The following is an 18,147-nucleotide window of genomic DNA, read 5'->3' as shown; positions in this document are numbered from 1 at the left end:
AAATACACAGTAAACTTAGGCTACTATATTATAGGCTACTGCAGTTTCTCCAGTGTTTGCTTGTAATTTCTAATGTGTTTGACCCGTTTTAAAGGGAGACACTTTTGGAAGGGAATGTCTTCCCTATTACAATGTGGCTAAACTGTATGGGAATGTCAGTAACTGACAAGATATCTTAAACAACTCCACCTGAAATATTACCTGTACTGCTATTACTTATGTTAATCTATCTGCAACATCGTTCTTCTCAAGTACGGTACCGTAAACCAAAAAAAAAATCTTGCCATAATCTAATATGGCAGCAATGAGCGGCACTCGCTTTACCATGTTGAAACCTGTGTTGCCAAGTCTCACGAGAAAAAAAAACGGTACTGCCTTTCAAAACAAGCCCAATCCATGTTCGAGTATGGGTCTTTATGCAAATTCGAACCCGCGACTATCAAATTCCAACCGCGACTCTTAAAAAAAAAAAAAGAAAAACAAAAGAAGCCCAATCCCGCTTATTATAAGCGGACTTGGCAACTGTGGTTGAAACCTCTCTTCACATACTCCCTCTAGCGGGCCCCTTTCCCTCGATCTCGCTCTCCTCGGATGCCCCGCCCCTTGGCTGCTTTCGGCTGTCTCTGCTCTGTTATTTTCAGTTAGGGAGGACTGAGAGAACGAGAACGAGAAAGGTGTGTGAGTGACTCAGAGCAAGAGCGCACCAGGGCCAGACAGAGTCAAAGTCAGCTTCAGCTGCTACACCAGGGGAGGTGATGATGGCGGCAGCTGTGGAACGAGGTGGGGTTCGGGCAGCCGTCTTGAACCATGGCAGTGGCGGTGGCGCCTTATCGGGATTGGCGGTTACACCAGCGGGAGCAGGAGCAGGAGCAGGAGCAGTAGTAGGAACAGCACTCGGAGCCGGAGCCGCCGGAGTTGGAGGTTCTGGTTCGGGGTGCTCGGGTACAGTCCCGGTTCCTATGAACCTGTTCGCTACCTGGGAGATAGACCGGTCGTCCCCAAGCTGTGTTGCGAGGTAAGTAGCGACTGGCTATTATTATTATTATTATTAATTATTATTATGATGATGATGATGATGAATACTGTAGTTAAAGTAACACTGACATAATCAGTTGTATTGAGGTTTTGATTTGTGAATGCGTAGTGTTCAAATGACACCAGGCATGTGTCAGTCTGTCTGTCATTTGTTTATTTTTACACTCATACACTACAGAGTACATTTGTGGTCAGGCAATCTTACTTTATTTTAGTTTGTCATTTAGGAATCCATTTGAATCACCTTCCTAGTCTAACTCACGGTTTAAAATAGTGTAAGTACTGCACAAAAGGCAGACAAAATCTACGAGAACAAGTAGGACTTATAAGAACAGATCACTCCACAGACTCGTGCAGTGTGGAAAGATACAGTGTGTAAGCAATGTCAGAATTCTGATTTGCAAGACCTTGTATTCACTGTGTATATACCGTTTTAATAAAATTAAACCATCGGGAAAGTAATTTACAGTGTTGTTGCTTAGGTTTCAGAAGATGCACACAGCTGCATGTTTTTTAGGCATCGTAATTATTATTTATTTATTAGTAATATGTTAACTTACATTAACGCATATACCTGCAATTATACGGGGCACACAATGATAATCGAATTACACTACCTGTGAAACCAAGTAAATATTTTTATTATTATTTATTTTTTATTTTTTTATAATCGCAACATCTATAACATGGCTAATTTACCACTTAGTCAATTTGAAAGATATTATCAGATAACGCTGAATACTATAGTTTAAATGTGGCCGTGCAGTAATCGCTGTATCTGTTTATTACTGAAGTGTGGAGTGGTTTGGTCCCCGAAAGCTTTTCTGCACTGATTTAAGTACTGTTTAAGTGTTGCTTTGTGGTTTCAATAGACAGGATGTTTTCAAACCATGACAGGAATTTCAATTAATTTTCGTGCTGCCTGCACAGCACAGCGACTGCTGCGGGTGTTATGTTTGGTGAATGGTTTTCATTCTAAGTAACTGTATGAAGCGCTTTAGACCTGCATGATACTGTAGTTGGTTCCCTTATCATATTAAAATGTTGCATGGTAATGATGTGTACGCTTTTTAGGTTCTGCTTACATTTATTACAGCTGGCTTTTGTTTTGTTTGAGTATATCCTAACCATGCAAGTCTTTCTCCAAAGCACATGTTAGTATGGAATGTACTTTACCCCTATTGCTCTGTTTTATGTATATATATATATATATATATATATATATATATATATATATATATATATATATATATATATATAGGATTTCTTATTACAGCTGTCCCAGTTAACACTCAGTTGTCTGATAAGATATTTTTTGATGTATCTAATCAATAAGACACAGGTTCTCCTTTTCAGCCAGTCCTGGTGATTCTGTGATTCTCAATCAGATGTGCAGAAGCCTCAGGCTAGTTTCAGTTTCTGTCAAAAATGACAAGTTTGTTTTTTTAATAACTGCATATTTTGGCCTTCATGGTAAATCCTCAACCCCTGTCATTTTTTATTTGTTTTTAAACTGTGTCTGATGCAGCTCTTGAGAAATTAATTGTGTCTGTTTTTTCCAATGAAACCCATGCAGCATTACTCAGTTATTTTACTGATTTTTCAGTCTATGGGGGAAAAAAAAGTTAAACATTTTTTTAAATTATTATTATTATTATTATTTTTTTTAAACAAAAACTAAAATGACCTGTGTTACCCATCCTCTTCCAACACAATGCTAGCATCATCAAAATATTGTTGAAAACCCCTGGTATTTTTGAACTAGGAAATCATTCAGAAACTGTAAAGGGAATTATTTAAATTCTTAACAGGTAGAATTGCATTGGGCCACTGCCTACATATGAATTATGTTCACCGCTCCCAAAGGAAGAGAAATTAACTATCCCTATGTGAGCTTTTAAGTACCTCTTTACATGCTGGCCCATAAATGTTTGGATGTAGTCGCAGGGGATAGCCAGTGCACTGGCAGTTTTAATATGAATTGCATTAAATTCTTCTCCCTCCCGGTATTCCAGTTGAACCTCGTACCACTTATCTGAAGTGGACCTGGAACTGGAGAGTCCCCAACGCTTTCCACTAGTGCCATCCTCTCTAATGGCCAAAGACCGTCTTTATCCAAACTCACATTTATATGTACTTTTTTCCATGTCCCTGGTACAGTTAAAAAAGGGGATCTACTACTGTATGTAGGAAAAAAAGTCACAGGAACCAAGTTCGCAGGGATGAGCCAAGCTTCTGACACAATAAGCATTTTTTTTTTTTTAATTTGGAATCGCCAGTTGTTTTTTTTAGCCAGTTTTCTCCTCAATTTGAAATGCCCAATTTTAAACCTGGCTCACCTCTGCAACCCCCGCACTGACTCTGGAGAGACGAAGACAAACTCAGCCGTCTACTTCTTTTCACTCTGCAGGCCCGCTATGCAGCTACCTCAGCGCTACAGTGTCGGAGGACCACGCAGCTCTGGGCCGCTTGCAGGCAGGCCCCCCATGCAGTTATTTTCACAGGTGAACAGTCACAGACCCGGCGGTGCGCTTCACGTGCACAGTTCTGTGAGCTTCCTTTCGCGGGCAAGGATGAAGGCTACTAGCACCGCCCTGCAGGTCCGGTGTGCCTAACAACAGAACATTAACAGAACATAAACAACCAATTACAGAACACGCACACACGCACACACACACACACACACAGAACACGCAGTCCAGTGGCCACACCCCCCTGCTCGTGTCACAGTTTTGACTGAGCCCTCAGCTGTCAGTCTCGCACACAGCAACACAACACGGTTGCTCACCGTTAAAATATCTTGTCTTTAACCCAGGATTTGCATATCACAGGAGAGTAGAAATGACTAAACTCTGTATCCCTTATGTGAGAAGTGGGTAAATGCTGTATTGATCAAAATTAAAGGTGGGTAAACATATATATATATATATATATATATATATATATATATATATATATATATGCCTGAATCAATTAAGAATGCAACATAAATTATTCATTTTGATTGATCTGATTTTAATTTGTGTGGTTCTGAATACAACCTTATTTTTCCAACTGTGTTGCCTCAGATGTGTCAACCATTAAAAAATAGTGACAGAGTAGCATCTGCTGACAGCTTTGCTTTAATTGTCAGCTGCTCTTTGATGTATGATACATTAGCCACTGTACCCCCCCCCCCCCCCCCCCCTCCCCCGTATTTGTTTAGCACTATAATCAAATTGTAAGATATCTGAGATTGATTTGGAAAGGTTGCAATTACGGCTGTTATGTAAATGAGAACGCTGGTGCTTACTTGCCAGTGTTACATTTCTTTTAAAGCTCACTTCCTGATCCAGGTGTTCCGCTGCTAGCTGTCTCACACTGTCACTGTATAGCTAATACTACAATAAGCAGCATTGTCTGTGTAAAATCTATTCAAAGTGGTGGATTCAATAAAAAGAAAAAATACAGCACCCTAGCTTATTTTCCTTTTGAATGGAGAAGTTCCATTTCTTTACAGTACAGGATTGCTGAATGTTAGCATACTAGCTCCCCCTTTATAAGGCGTCCCATTATACTGCGGAACAGGTTATAAGGCGGTACGGTCATGGCTCCCATTTGCCCCATAATGCCGTTACACTAACACTAGTATTCTCCTTATAAGGTGGAACACAAATAGCACAGTCTCTTAGATATGGCTCCTGACTACAGCGTTATAAAGGGGGAGCACTTGTATACAGTTAAATCAAGACTTCAAACTTTTGACGTCTAAGATTTCTATAGGATTGTGCTTGGAAGAGTAGTTGGTAAATTCGCTGTTGCTTGTAGTCATTTTTTTATTGTATTGCATTGATGTATGGTTATATTGAATAAAATCATTAATTTCTTGGTCTCCAGTATTGAATAAAGAACAATATGGAATATTTCCTAATCATGCAGTCTTTCCCTATAGCACATGTGAATTCCAAATATACTTTCCCCATATTAATCCTTCACTGTAATTTGGGATTTCAAGGAAAATTAAGCACTGTTTTTGTTGACTTTCACTGCCCAAGCGTGAGACGAAAAACTACTGTGCTGTACGTACTCTTTTGTGGTAATAGCCTATACCTGCAATAGACTTCCTTAAGGGTACTGCTGTCATATTTGTTATATTTTTATATATTTTGTTTTCTTTTAAGCGTGTCTGATTTTGTATTGATTTATTTTTTAACAATGCAAACATGCATTTATTGAGCTTATACAATAGTCTTCTCAGTTTTTAAACTTGGAAGTGTGTTTTTTTTTTTGCTTCCCCAAAGTAAGTGTTTTGTATATACATGTATCACCACCAGAATATCTGTCAAAGCCAAAACCAAATGTACATTTTATGATTGAATTTGAAAACGTGCATGTTTATTACTCTTCACACTGCTCCTTGATATTACATATTTATACCACAAAACTCCTCTGAACTGTGTGAAACAGTTTGAGGATACAAGGCATTACCCTGTACTCTCCGACCTGTGTCTGAATCAAAGTGTTTTGGACTGCAAACATTTTTATTGATAAACCCTGCAGTTAACTTGTATAACAAGGATGGAAATAAAACTCCTATTGCATAGCAGTTTCACCCATCGTTGTATAAATTCATTCTCTGCCATTAAATTAGTGTAGTGAAGCGGTCACTAGTCTTTCTTTTACTTCAAAGTGGCTCTATTTTAATAATTTGAATGGTGGCAGTATTTAGATCCAAAGCTGTCTGAATTGAATTTGCCCTGGTAATATGCTATGTATTTAGGTCTACATTAATAGCCAGATCTTTCAATAGTCAGTATCGTTTGGGTTTTATCGTACAGTATACAGTATGTCTATTCTTAACCCAGCTTCGTGTGCAGGTCTTAATGATGGCAGACGCTTTATAAAAGGGATTTTAAGAGGAAGGGCTTAATCATTTAGTGCTTGTAATCAACTTTTACAGCATTTGTGCAATCAAATCAAAATGCCCCTTGGTACTTACAGTATTACTGTTGAGGATTCAGAGAAGGCAGCTCAGGTGTCAGTTCAGGCTTACATATTTCCATATTACTGTAAGCTTTTTGGGAGCTTTGACCATTAGGAACACTACAGTAATTTACCTCCTGCTTCTGTAGCCTTTTCTTAAATGGTATTTCCATTGTTTCTACTGCACTACATTATGAGAGTGCATTCTCTACAAATAAAAAAAAAGGTTTTATACCACTGATCTATTATTTCTGATTTATAGCAAACCCGGGTCTGTTTTGTTGTTAGGTTTCGAAAACCAGTCAGGGTAACCATTGAAGACACAGCTGGTGGCGTTGTGAGGAAATGGCACTCCACTCTGTTGAGTGGGCAGCCAGAAAAAAGATACATTAAGCTGCTTGTCTGCTGGCACTGACGGCAGTGTTGCTAAGAAGCCAGTGCTCTGCTACTTTACTACTGGGCTGTGATCCTTAAGAATACAGATCAGGGGACCTCTACAAGATAGCCTCGATTTAACCTGGGACTCTGGGTTTGGAACTTCAGGGGCATTATAACTCAGGAATTTATTCAGCTTCATCAGTAAAGGTTGATTGCCCTCCAGGTGGGTGGAAAAGCAGACACACTCGACTCGGCCAGAGCATGCTCTCTGTTGACCCAGGCATTGAGCAGGCATCGACAGGAAGCAGCTTTGGATGATTTTGCAGCTACTCCAGTCCCACCTCTCTTAGCAGGTGTTTATTAATAAGCCATCATAGTGAGGGGTTCCCAGTGATGGGCAAAGGGCCAGGATAAACCAAGTCAGGGGAAGCTGAGGCCTGTCCTCCAGGGAAATTCTGTTACAGGGTTTCTGTTTCATACAGACCATAAAAAGTATATATTTTTGTGTACTGTAGCCTGTTATACACATAATAACTCTCTGTAATTCATTGAGTAGGACCTTTTTATGCTTCGAGTGCCTCTTTCCAGAAAACATACTGTTTTTGGTCTGATGTGAGTTTTTTTTTTTTTAATCTTTTGGCCTTGAGTGGCACTGTGGTTAAAATTGGAACTATGACTAGTTCAGCTTCCTTTTTTATGTAACATAACGGCAGACTTAAATGCTAATATGCAGTATGCATCTTGGTTTTGGAATAAAACTGGATTTTTAGTTGCCTACAGTAGATGGCTGCAAATCTGGTACATTCACAGTATTGCTTTGTTTTATTCCCCCCACATGAGAAGTATGGAAGTGTCTATTTACAGACTTACATGCTCCTATCGGCTTCTAGAATGCAGACTTACATGCTCCTATCGGCTTCTAGAATGCAGACTTACATGCTCCTATCGGCTTCTAGAATGCAATCATTCCACTTTCGGTCTGCTAGAATCCATGTCTTTATTAGGAATGGGCCGGTATAAAATTTCCATGGTATGACATGGAATGCAAGTTATAAAATGAAGGCTTACTAAAAACGGAGAAATACCTAAATTGCTATAATTCACAAACATAACACAATAAAAATCACACTTCCTTTCACTTTTTATTTCAGTACAAGCCAAAAGCTGAAAAAGGCATAGCAATTTTAAGTTTTTAAGACAATCAGAATTTTTAAACTTGAAAAGAATGTCCTAAGGTTGTAGAATAGGCTTATATATTACACCGCCACAGTATCTGAATTGTTTTTGCTTTTACAACAACTCCAAATTCCTAAGCCTGGTGTGTTTCAAAAAGAGTGTTGTGATCTCTTCAAGGAGGGAGGCTGAGACACAAGCTAAAAGTGGAAGTGAAAGAGCAAAATATGTGAAAAAAGCGAGACCGTATTGCATAAAAAAAAACAAAAAAAAAACATTAAAATATCAAATCCACTTTTAGCATAATTTGCATAAGGTCCATGTTAAGTTATATGAAGTCTGCTATATACAGCAAAGGCACTGGTAAGTTGAGCAGACAGTGCAAAAAGTAACACCCTGGGTTGACCTGTTGCTGTATTTTTGGCATTGGCAGATTCACATTGTCTGCAGATTTCACAGACTTGCCACTTAGATGGAAGTGCACTCAGATAGTACATGTACTGTAGGAAAGGATTTTGAGAAATTGCAACTTGTCTCTGACTGATTCATCTATCATGGGCAGTCGCATGAGGGTATAAGAAATGTTGTGAACAAGAGAAGTCTGTTTTAAGCACGCCAGTCTCCCTCGGGTACTGTAGCATCAGAATGCTTAGAGTGATCACAGATCTTTAGTTCGTAGTTCCTAACCTGGTAAGCTTTTCTGTACATTTATTACTCTCCAAATGCAGTTTTTTAAAACTTTTTTTATAAAACCGATCGCTTTTCTTCAAAACAGTTATTTCAGGTTGGTGTTGTGTAAACCATTTAGAAATTGTGTATACATAATTTAACCCCGTCAACCCTTTGAAATGTGTAGTACATTTGAACATGCAATCATAATGAAATGTGCAGTGACAACTGCTGTAGAAACCAAACATCATTATCATAATATAGGCATAAACAGCTGTATCTGTATTGTTTTTCCAAAGGCATTTTTTAGCACATACAGATTAGTACTCTGGACAAATCTCTTATCTGAACTGGGTGGGATCTAGGAGTGTAACGATGCACTAACATCCCGAACTGCAGGTCGCAATTATGGTCCTGATGGGCTTCTTATATGATTCATGATAAGATTGAATGGTCATTTAATCAGAGACGATTGTGTCATGATTATCATGAATATAATAATGGTCTGTTAAATTGCAACCTCTCCCTCACTCCAAACAATAACCCTATACTGTAATACAAGGCACGTGGCGTTGCAGAAGCATACAGTATTTATTTATAATACATAGAAAGCCCTTAAAGTAATTTAGGTGGCCACAAAATCCTTTCATGTAGGCTTGTCAGCATGTATTTCATTTGAAGTACAAGTCAAAGTTATTATTCTGATAAAATACTTAATCGTGTGCTGCTCTTTGATTTTTATGAATGCACTCATGCCTTATTAATTCTAGAGAGAGCATTTCTGATGTCTGCACACATTCTAAAAGCGCAATAAGCATGGATACCGATAACCCAACACAAGATTAAGAAATATCTTTTAAATTACTTTTTATTTTTTTTGTTGTGTAATTTGTATGTTCAGTACCTTACCGTTATGCCGACAGTGACATTACTTTGGATCTTTGATTTAGCTGGATGCTGGAGATTTACATTTGTAAAATGGCGTGATACCATCTGGTTTTGCTTGTCAGATATCATTCCTGTGACTGTCTGGTACTGTACTGTATAAGAATCATTTTGGTTGAATAGGGCTGTACTAATATTCTATCTAAAATGTGGCATTTTGTGTTTTATGGTTTCTTTAGTAGAACCGGGGTTTGTTGCCAGGCAACAGTAATTGGCATGCATTCACTCATCTTTTTTGTATTTTTTCTTTCTTTAAATTGTTTAGTGGTGTATCGAATGGCCAGTTACACTGAACATCTTGAACAGTTTTGCTGCAGTACCACTTGTGTCCCAATTCAGGACAATTCATTCCCCTTTAATGCTTCTTTTACAGGGGTTTCATTTCCATCACAATAGGGATGTACTGAAAGTAGAGGGAGGTGCCTACATGTTCTCTGTGTGTGTGTGTGTGGGTGTGTGGGTATGGGTGTGTGTGTTTGGGTGGGTGTGGGTGGGTGTGGGGGTGTGTGTGTGGGTGTGGGGGTGTGTGTGTGGGTGTGGGGGTGTGTGTGTGGGTGGGTGTGTGTGTGTGTGTGTGTACCTTTCTTTTTAAAGTTTCAAAATTAAGATCTAAGTCCAAGCATCAGTAGTTTTTTTTTGGCTACTTACAGCTATGGCCAAAAGTTTTGCATCGCCTACAATTTTAGGATTTAGATTAAAAACTTACATGAACTTAATTTAGGTCTTTTATTTAACATTGTGTAGTCAAATAAACTACAAAATGATATCGCAAAAGTCTACCAGAAGCTGTACTAGAAGTACAGTGTTTCATGATAGATTTCGAAATGTGACATTTTTCAATATTTGTCATTTTTTCGCTAAAGGGGAATTGTACTCAGAATAACAATTCTCTCTAAATGCTCTATGTACATAACAAGTGCGTCTTGCTGCGCCAATTTTGTTAAAGTCAAGCGTTTTTGAATTTGCTTTATGCAACTGGTCCTTGAGTCAAGATAGAATGCCTTTAGTACATTAAATGTCTGCCTGTATGAGTGACAAAGATGAAACTGATAACATGGCACGTAAAACTTTCCAGGAGGAAAAGGAAGGAATCAAAACACATTTCGCAACCTCCCATTATTATTTATTTATTTATTTATTTATTTATTTTTTAAATGTATGTGTTTACCTGTGAAAGCTGTGTTGGAATTCCACTTTAGTTTTATATTGCAGGGTTCTTTATTCTTTTCATACATTTTAGCAGTTTATGTCCTATTGGAATTCCACATTTGCTTTATATTTCAGGGTCCTTTATATTTGTGCTTTACTAATGAGAGGCGCCGAGGCACAAGGATGTGTACAGTTAACTTGCCCTCAAGGTCACACAGAGAGTCAGTGGCTGTCCTGAATGTGAAACCAGGATTTCTGGCTTGTCTCTGCTCTGTTGAACTTTCTTCAGTAACTCTGTTAGAAAGGGAAGGGGTGTTTTCCTTTATTTGACTCACTGAAGCTTTCAGAAAATTAACTGGTACATTCCATTACAGTTTGTATATATACAGTACTTGCTGTATAAACTGTAAGACCAGGTTTTTGGTTTGCTGTGTTGCGCAGAGTTATATTTATTCGGTCGCTAGATAAATGTTTTAAAGATGTTTTTTTTTTTTTTTTTCCCTTTTTTAGGGAAGGCAAATGTATGTATTCCAGATGTGTTACTTGTTTTAGTCAGTGCTATATGCTATACATTTTAAATAATAATGTGCCATTTTAAGGCAGCATCCACATATTGTATGTTGAAGGTATTACGCTTTTAAAGTAGATTTGTTGTGTAGAAACCATCTTGGGTGTAGTGTTTTCATGTACGGCATGGGGCTAGCGAGAGAAAGAGTAAATCATGTCTAGCTGTATTGAAATGAAACAGGACTACAAATACAGCGCTAGGAATTGAAAAGGTTACTGTATAGAGGGTGCATGGGCCGTCAACTGTTTTCGTTTTTACTTTGGCTAGTGAATGGCGCTTCACATTTGGGGTTAAGCACTTCATTATGAAGAAACATAGGGACACAATAGCAGGAACACAATCTGTTTGCCAGTGTAGCTGTTTTAGAGAGACAGTTACATTTTCTTCATTCCATTGATGTGCCTGTGCTGGGTTTGTTTATTTGGCACAATATAAACAAACCACCAAAAGCCTGCATGATTAATCTTGGGTCAACTGTACTGTATATTTGTTTGCTTTGGGGTTTTTAACATGTTAGTCACCAGATAAATGCTTTTAGATATTGAAGAAGGAAGTTTACTGTGTATTGTAATGGATCTCTTCCTAGAGGCTAAGAATTAATTCCAGCATCAGCATAAGATACACACTTGCCTGTCGACTACAGATCTTGCTCTTCAGTTGAATGGTAAGTGATTCACATCCAGCCCTCCCCTCACCGTTTGCCAGATGCCATTACAGTATCTCGGCCTAATTGTGAGGCAAGGCCTTAAACGCAATTTTCCCCCTGTGGCTCCCCTGTTCATATTGCACTATTACAGGAAGATGTAGTATTCTCCTTTTCTCCTAATTGGTGCTTAGCTTGTATTCTTTTTGTAAATGATGTACACTTTAACATGTAGTAGTGCTGGCTGTATTGCTGTCCTATCCCAGTCTGCCAGTACTAATGGTTTTATTAACAGTGCAACCCCCTATAAGGTTAGGATTTCACATTAAATATTTGATCAAGCTTTTGTAGCACTTGCAGGTAGCATTTTGTTGTTTCATTTTTCACTAAGCGTCACTCATGGGTCACAGTTAACTTGCGCTCAGCATTTCCATTGTCCTGAAAAGAAAATCCTGCAGTACTTAACGCCTTTCAGTATAGTTCTGCTCAAACTAGCCTGAGCTGTACAAAACGTAATAATATATGAAGCCAGTTAAATGCGCATAGAGATGTGTAGGCCTGTTCTTTTTCTCTCTTTCTTTGACCAGTAAATTTGTAAAGCCATGTAGAGCAGTGCTGGGTTTCTCAGCAAGTATGAATGTGCCACTAGGAGCCCCTTGATTTCTGTTCTCTCCTCCACTCTCTGAATAACTTAAAACCCTTGGAGCTGGAATATTTGTATTCTGCGTTATTTTACAAAGCATGTCGGATTACAGAGTGTTCATCTCTTGCACTGATCATAGTGTCATGTTTTGTTCTTTTAACACACACTTTACCTCTTTTGCCCTTTATGATGCCTCTCTGCTTCTTTTGGGCTGGAATTTGAGGCACTCTTTTCCATCTTAAATAGGGGGGAGGGGAGGAAACACTTTTATTTTACCAACAATTTTGTGTCTAAAACCTGTTAAATGTATGGCTGTAGTTCTACATTAAAAAAGAAATATATATATATATAAAAAGGGGTCATTTTATTATTAGAGGGGCTTCCCAAAGGAAATGTGTAGCCTGTGGCGTGGTTTGGATGGGATGCTGATACTTTTTGGTTCCTCTTCTGTTAATACTGTGATGCAATTACACAGTTTTTGCTTTATTATTATTATTTATTTCTTAGCAGACGCCCTTATCCAGGGCGACTTACAATTGTTACAAGATATCACATTATACATTATTTCACATTATACAGATATCACATTATTTTTACATACAATTACCCATTTATACAGTTGGGTTTTTACTGGAGCAATCTAGGTAAAGTACCTTGCTCAAGGGTACAACAGCAGTGTCCCCCACTGGGGATTGAACCCACAACCCTCCGGTCAAGAGTCCAGAGCCCTAACCACTACTCCACACTGCTGCACTACTGTAAAAGGGTCTACATTGAACTTCGTTGTTGAACCAAAATTTAATTGCATTTAAAAGAGATGGATCTATTTGTTTAACAAACAATTAGGCTACAGATGTCACAGGCTTATTTTTTGTCAAATGTCCATTGTTTATCAATGTTTTCAGTGCTGTATGTCTTCAATGTTTGAGTTCAGTAGAGTGGAAATAGCTGAGGTTCTGTGCACTGTGTCTATTAATTAGAACAGACAGCAGCTTGCTTTGTGATGGGCTGCAGTCTCATTGTGTTCATGTTTTTGAATGCGCTTCCATGTACTCTAGTCATTATGAGCAGTTTCTGTATGAACTCTGTTTTTGCCCCGGAGCTCTATTGTTGCAAGGTCTGAAAAGTAAAATAAAAATACATAAATAAAAAAAAAACAAAAACAGGCAGGGGAAGGCGGGAGGGAGGAGGTGTTATAAGGTAACTACAAACAAGTGAATCAAATGAATTCATTTCTGTTTTCAGTTTGAACGCACTGTGCGTTGGTGTTCAAGAGTTTGATTTCATGGGGGTAATCGATGTTAATTTTGATTCTCTGTGAAAACGAAATACTGTACAGGCCGCAGTGCTTTAATAATGACATGCTACTGTGTCTCTTAACACCCATTCATGATGTTTTATTGAAGCCTAGAATATTCCTCATGAGAGTTGCATTGAAATTCCACACAGTCTGGTTTCAAAACCTTTTTTGGGTCTTGCAATTTGATAAACTAGATCATACTGCTTCAAATATCCAGTGAAATAATGCATGGTGATTCTCATTCACTTTGCTTTTTCAGCACGTGTGAATAGGTTATGAAATGCACATTTATTCTTCAGGGTTAATCATAGATTTGAAGTCCTTGCTGAATGTAAGTAGATATTAATATTGGATACAGAGGATATGTATAAGAGATAAACAAATAGACTATGTTGTGTATGAAAGAAGTTGTCAGGTCTACACTAGCTTTCATACAAAACGTGATCTATTTTTCACAGTTCCAGCATGCATACTTGCAGTACAAACTCGATTTAGCCGTGGATGAACCCTGAAAGACAGTAAACAGACAGTAAGGAATCCGGCTACGTTTTAGTGAAAAATTTGTGGATGCATTTAAAAATGGGGATAAAAAAAAAAGGTTTTGTGCAAAATGTACCAATTATTTGAAATGTTTTGAAGATGCCACACAAGTTTTGCATTGCTTGATTTTTATTTTTTTTTTCACAATCAATTGCATTCTTTTCCTGAGTTCCCATGTTGGGGAAGATGCAACTTCAGATGGTTTAAAATATATTTTATGAGCTGTTGGGTTACACCTTTTTTCTTCTTGGAATATAATTATACTTGTAGCAGGAAACCCTAGCTGTCACAAAGGAAATAAGCCAATGGAAACAAAATTGGTGTCCAAGTCTTTTTTTGTTTTGTTATAAACATAAGGCACACATTCTGTTGGCTATGTCTTTGTTGTTTTTTAAGCTTGGTGAGCTGCTGCTGATTTGGTAGAGACACATTAACACCAGTATAGGAGTGCACAGTGGTTTTAACCAGGGTTGGGGTCAATTCCTTTTTTTCAATTCCAATTCCTTTTTTAAACCAATTCCCAATTTAAGTACTGTAGTAGCAGCATCCAATTGGAGGGTTGTTTTTCATGCTGTCTGAAATCTACTTTTTTTTTTGTTTTGTTTAAATCTCTGTTTAATAACGCTTCCAAACAAACAATACAAGCCCAATGGGAAACACATCAGTCTGACCGTGGTTAGCCAGGTTTTAGGCTTCCTTTTTTATTGTTGTTTGCTTGATTTATTTGTATTTGCTCTCACTGTTACAGGTTGTCGATTTTAATTGTAATTGGCATCCTCTTTAGAATTCAGAAGCCTGTTTGTACAACAATTAATTATCAATTGATGTGCTTTTTCTTTTTTTTTTTTTAATAGTGGTAATTTGGAATGGCGTATGAATTGCTTTTTTACAGTAGCAGCTAGGAAATGGTGTCCTTTTTTTCAGAACACTCTGGGGAACATTATAAAGCACTTCAGAAACCATACAAACTTTTTTTTTTCATCACAATATTTTTTTTAAGTATTTTTTATTATGTATTCTGCTTGGAGATACATGTATAAAAACATGTTATTCTATGAACTGAGAGACCCTACAAGACCTCCTGAAAGTTTGTTTAAAAATAGTTTAAGAGTAGGGTAAATAGCTGTAAAACCCCATGTAAACTGGAGCAGGAATCGTGCTTGTGGCTCACGAGGTTTCAGCAGTCAAGATCCAGTTCTTCTGACTTAATCTCATGTAATCTCCAGCAGAAAGGCCATACAAAACATACACACACACACACACATACACAAAATGTACATTTATTGACTATTTTAACACTTTTACGATGTGATAGGTGTTACAGAAACTTGGTTGTCTGAGAGTGATGGAGAGGGATATAATATTAGTGGGTACACACTGTATAGGAAAGACAGGCAGGACAGAAGAGGTGGAGGGGTAGCGCTATACATAAGAAATAGTCTTGAAGCCCAGGTGTTAAATCTGGACGATGACAACACCGCTGAATCAATATGGGTCAGACTAATGGACAAAAATTCAAAGGGCATAATAATAGGAGCATGCTATAGACTGCCAAACTCGGATACCGAGCAAAATAATCTGTTATACAATGACATTAGAAATGTGTGTAGCAAAGGAGAAGCCATACTAATGGGGGATTTCAACTAACCCCATATAAAATGGGAAAACCCATTGGGGAGCACGACGGACGAAATTGAAATGGTGGAAATGACAAATGACTGCTTCCTAACGCAATTTGTCAAGGCACCGACTAGAAGGGAGGCATGCCTTGATTTAGTCTTTTCAAATAATGAAGACAGAATAACTACAACAGAGGTCAGAGAACCATTGGCAAACTCAGACCACAACATGGTCTCATTTGATTTTTAAAACCCAAAAATTAATGACTAAAGCTAAGGTTTACAATTTTAGAAAAGCAAACTATGAAGGTATGAAAAAGAGACTTAACAGAAGTAGATTGGAGTAAAATAGAGAAAACAGCCACAGAAAAATGTAGTACTAGAGGCACAAAACAATGACATCCCAAAAGCAGACAAATCTAAATCTAAAACAAAATGGCCAAAATGGTTTAATAGATCAATTAAAAAAAATATTCAGCGAAAAAAGGCACTTTACAGAGCGTTTAAAAGGGACCAAAAACAAAGTACACAGAAAGAGTACTTGGAACTGCAAACGCAAGTCAAAAAGGAAGTTAGAAAGGTCGAGAGAGAGAGAGAGAGAAATGAACATTGCTAAAGAGGCTAAAACCAATTCCAAAATGTTTTTCCAGTATTATAACAGCAAGAGAACATTCAAAGAGGAGGTTAAATGTCTAAGACACAAATGGCAAAATCATAGATGAAGAAAAAAAAAATAGCAAATATATTAAATTATTACTTTTCACAGGTTTTTACAAAGGAGGATACAGACAACATGCCCCATATGTCGACCTGTTCCCACAGTTTTAAATAACTTTAGCATAACAGAGGCAAAAGTGTTAAAGGGACTAGGAGCTCTTAAAAATAAACAAATCCCCTGGGCCAGATGAGATCCTCCCAATAATACTCAAAGAAGTGAAAGAAGTTATTTACAAACCAGGGGTTTGTACCAGGGGACTGGATAATTGCACTAAATGTTCCTGTGACAAAGTGGCTGAGTGGGAGCAGGTGCAGGAGTGATACAGGGCGTGAAAGAAGCAGACACAGATAATTGTAATCCGGTTTGGAAATGTTTTATTTTGGAGATTTCAGGTCTGGCAACAGCACGGGTATATACAGTGCCTTGCGAAAGTATTCGGCCCCCTTGAACTTTGCGACCTTTTGCCACATTTCAGGCTTCAAACATAAAGATATGAAACTGTAATTTTTTGTGAAGAATCAACAACAAGTGGGACACAATCATGAAGTGGAACGAAATTTATTGGATATTTCAAACTTTTTTAACAAATAAAAAACTGAAAAATTGGGCGTGCAAAATTATTCAGCCCCTTTACTTTCAGTGCAGCAAACTCTCTCCAGAAGTTCAGTGAGGATCTCTGAATGATCCAATGTTGACCTAAATGACTAATGATGATAAATAGAATCCACCTGTGTGTAATCAAGTCTCCGTATAAATGCACCTGCACTGTGATAGTCTCAGAGGTCCGTTTAAAGCACAGAGAGCATCATGAAGAACAAGGAACACACCAGGCAGGTCCGAGATACTGTTGTGGAGAAGTTTAAAGCCGGATTTGGATACAAAAAGATTTCCCAAGCTTTAAACATCCCAAGGAGCACTGTGCAAGCGATAATATTGAAATGGAAGGAGTATCAGACCACTGCAAATCTACCAAGACCTGGCCGTCCCTCTAAACTTTCAGCTCATACAAGGAGAAGACTGATCAGAGATGCAGCCAAGAGGCCCATGATCACTCTGGATGAACTGCAGAGATCTACAGCTGAGGTGGGAGACTCTGTCCATAGGACAACAATCAGTCGTATACTGCACAAATCTGGCCTTTATGGAAGAGTGGCAAGAAGAAAGCCATTTCTTAAAGATATCCATAAAAAGTGTCGTTTACAGTTTGCCACAAGCCACCTGGGAGACACACCAAACATGTGGAAGAAGGTGCTCTGGTCAGATGAAACCAAAATCGAACTTTTTGGCAACAATGCAAAACGTTATGTTTGGCGTAAAAGCAACACAGCTCATCACCCTGAACACACCATCCCCACTGTCAAACATGGTGGTGGCAGCATCATGGTTTGGGCCTGCTTTTTTTCAGCAGGGACAGGGAAGATGGTTAAAATTGATGGGAAGATGGATGGAGCCAAATACAGGACCATTCTGGAAGAAAACCTGATGGAGTCTGCAAAAGACCTGAGACTGGGACGGAGATTTGTCTTCCAACAAGACAATGATCCAAAACATAAAGCAAAATCTACAATGGAATGGTTCACAAATAAACATATCCAGGTGTTAGAATGGCCAAGTCAAAGTCCAGACCTGAATCCAATCGAGAATCTGTGGAAAGAACTGAAAACTGCTGTTCACAAATGCTCTCCATCCAACCTCACTGAGCTCGAGCTGTTTTGCAAGGAGGAATGGGCAAAAATTTCAGTCTCTCGATGTGCAAAACTGATAGAGACATACCCCAAGCGACTTACAGCTGTAATCGCAGCAAA

The 18,147-nt window shown here is 38.3% G+C and overlaps 1 protein-coding gene across 1 annotated transcript in view; it reads left to right on the top strand.

The window, feature by feature from the left end:
- Positions 1-573: 573 nt before the first annotated feature.
- Positions 574-18,147, top strand: part of LOC117402222 (phosphofurin acidic cluster sorting protein 1-like) — a 116,728-nt gene continuing 99,154 nt past the window's right edge. The window contains exon 1 of the mRNA XM_059023853.1: positions 574-1,015. Coding sequence (XP_058879836.1) covers positions 756-1,015 — 260 coding nt within the window. The 5' untranslated portion in view covers positions 574-755. The remainder of the gene's footprint in view (positions 1,016-18,147) is intronic.

Source organism: Acipenser ruthenus, chromosome 5 (genome assembly GCF_902713425.1).
Source record: "Acipenser ruthenus chromosome 5, fAciRut3.2 maternal haplotype, whole genome shotgun sequence".
NCBI classification, from domain to species: domain Eukaryota; kingdom Metazoa; phylum Chordata; class Actinopteri; order Acipenseriformes; family Acipenseridae; genus Acipenser; species Acipenser ruthenus.
The sequence above is the reverse complement of the archived record's forward strand: the minus strand, read 5'-3'. Positions and strand labels throughout refer to the sequence as shown.